The sequence below is a fragment of the Otolemur garnettii genome, unplaced genomic scaffold, assembly GCF_000181295.1.
Source record: "Otolemur garnettii isolate 467f Iridium unplaced genomic scaffold, OtoGar3 scaffold00062, whole genome shotgun sequence".
NCBI classification, from domain to species: domain Eukaryota; kingdom Metazoa; phylum Chordata; class Mammalia; order Primates; family Galagidae; genus Otolemur; species Otolemur garnettii.
Window position 1 is genome coordinate 8,729,118 of NW_003852457.1, and position 1,790 is coordinate 8,730,907.

At 41.8% G+C, this 1,790-nt stretch overlaps 1 protein-coding gene across 1 annotated transcript in view; it reads left to right on the plus strand.

Moving 5' to 3' along the window:
- EP400 (E1A binding protein p400) overlaps positions 1-1,790 on the plus strand; it is a 132,272-nt gene that overhangs the window by 51,762 nt on the left and 78,720 nt on the right. Inside the window, exons 14-15 of the mRNA XM_023514943.1 lie at positions 667-857; positions 1,415-1,592. Coding sequence (XP_023370711.1) covers positions 667-857; positions 1,415-1,592 — 369 coding nt within the window. The remainder of the gene's footprint in view (positions 1-666; positions 858-1,414; positions 1,593-1,790) is intronic.

Consider the following 1,790-nt stretch of genomic DNA (forward strand, 5'->3'; position numbering starts at 1 on the left):
AAAAAAAAAAAAAAAAAAAAAGTTACAGTTTTATAGACCTAGATTTTATCATATTTATTTAGGTTGTGCTGAGTTTGTTTAACATACCTGTTTTGAGTAATTTATTTTGCTTATTTTTGGACATGCCACACAGATACACAGAACACAGAACACACCACAAAGAGTCTCCTTTCTCTGTCTCATTTCTGTAATGGTTCATCCCTGGGTGTCTTCCCAGGGCCTTTCAGGACTGTATCGGCACCAGGACCAGAGGCAAGAGAGATGGCGTCTCCCTTGTTTCCCACATTTAGGGAACATTTCTGATTTTTTTCTTTCGTGGTGTTGGAGGGGAGGTTACTCAACCCTGAGATACCTGTAAATCCATTCATGATACTAACTCCTAATGGCCTTGGAGACATTTTCCAGATACCAGGCTATTTGGGGCAAATTATACTCTGAGGCCTTTCCAGAATGGTCCTAAATTGATAGTGTCATGACAGTTCATGCCCATTTATCCAGCTAGTACTGTTTAGAGATAAAATGGACTACAAACAAAAGTACTGCTTAATTCTATATTTGAAATATTTGGATTCTATAACTTATTTTCCTTTTTTTTTTTTTTTTTTTAGTGTTTAAGTTTGTAAAACTATCCCAGCAGCCCCTATTCTCTTTGTTTCATTGTTATAGATGGAGAAGATACTCTAGGTGACAGGGAGAGTCGGAGGGATTTGGTTCTCATTGACTCACTTTTCATCATGGATCAGTTTAAAGCCGCTGAGAGAATGAATATCGGGAAACCAAACACCAAGGATGTCGCAGAGGTCACCGCTGTGGCTGAAGCCATCCTGCCCAAGGGCAGTGCTCGAGTCTCAACCTCGGTGAGATGCAGGTTTCACGTGAGGGATGGTTCTTTGTAAGTGCATTTATCTGAATGAATCACTAGAAAAGCTTTTCCTACTTCCAAAAAAGCACTTTATCCCACCTATAGAAGTTGTCAGAAAAAGCAATTCTTGATCTTTCTCTTCCTGTTTTCTATATATAATTTTTGTGGCTTTTCACTCAGTTTATCACGTGACTATGCTGATTTTGGTTTTCAGAAAGTTTTGGACTGGCACAGTGGCTGATGCCTATAATCCTAGCACTCTGGGAGGCCGAGGTGGGTGGATTGCCTGAGCTCAGGAGTTGGAGACCAGCCTGAGCAAGAGCGAAACTCTATCTCTAAAGATAGCTGGGCATTGTGGCAGGTGCCTGTAGTCCCAGCTACTTGGGAGGCTGAGGCAAGAGGGTCACTCAAGCCCCAGAGTTTGAGGTTGCTGTGAACTATGATGCCATGGCACTCTACCAGGGCAACAAAGTAAAATTCTGTCTCAAGAAAAAGAAAGTTTTGGCAGTTATGTTGACAAGCAGTCATTCTTTGGCTGGTCTGTTGCTGCAGGTGAAGTTTAATGCTCCATCTCTGTTGTATGGGGTCCTCAGAGACTATCAGAAGATTGGCCTGGATTGGCTGGCCAAATTGCACCGAAAGAATCTTAATGGCATACTGGCTGATGAAGCAGGGCTCGGTAAAACAGTACAGATCATTGCTTTTTTTGCCCACCTTGCTTGTAATGAAGGTAAGATTTCTTTTTTTTAAACAGTACCTGTTTGCTAAGGCTTAACACTAGGCAGTGTACCTGATGTGAGGATGGGGGGACATGGCCTTATCTACTTTTTCTCACCTATCCTTTGACCTGAGCAGAGGGAGGTTCAGAAATATTCATTTTATGAACACATAAAAAACTTGTTCATAGGCTTGGCGCCTGTGGCTCAAG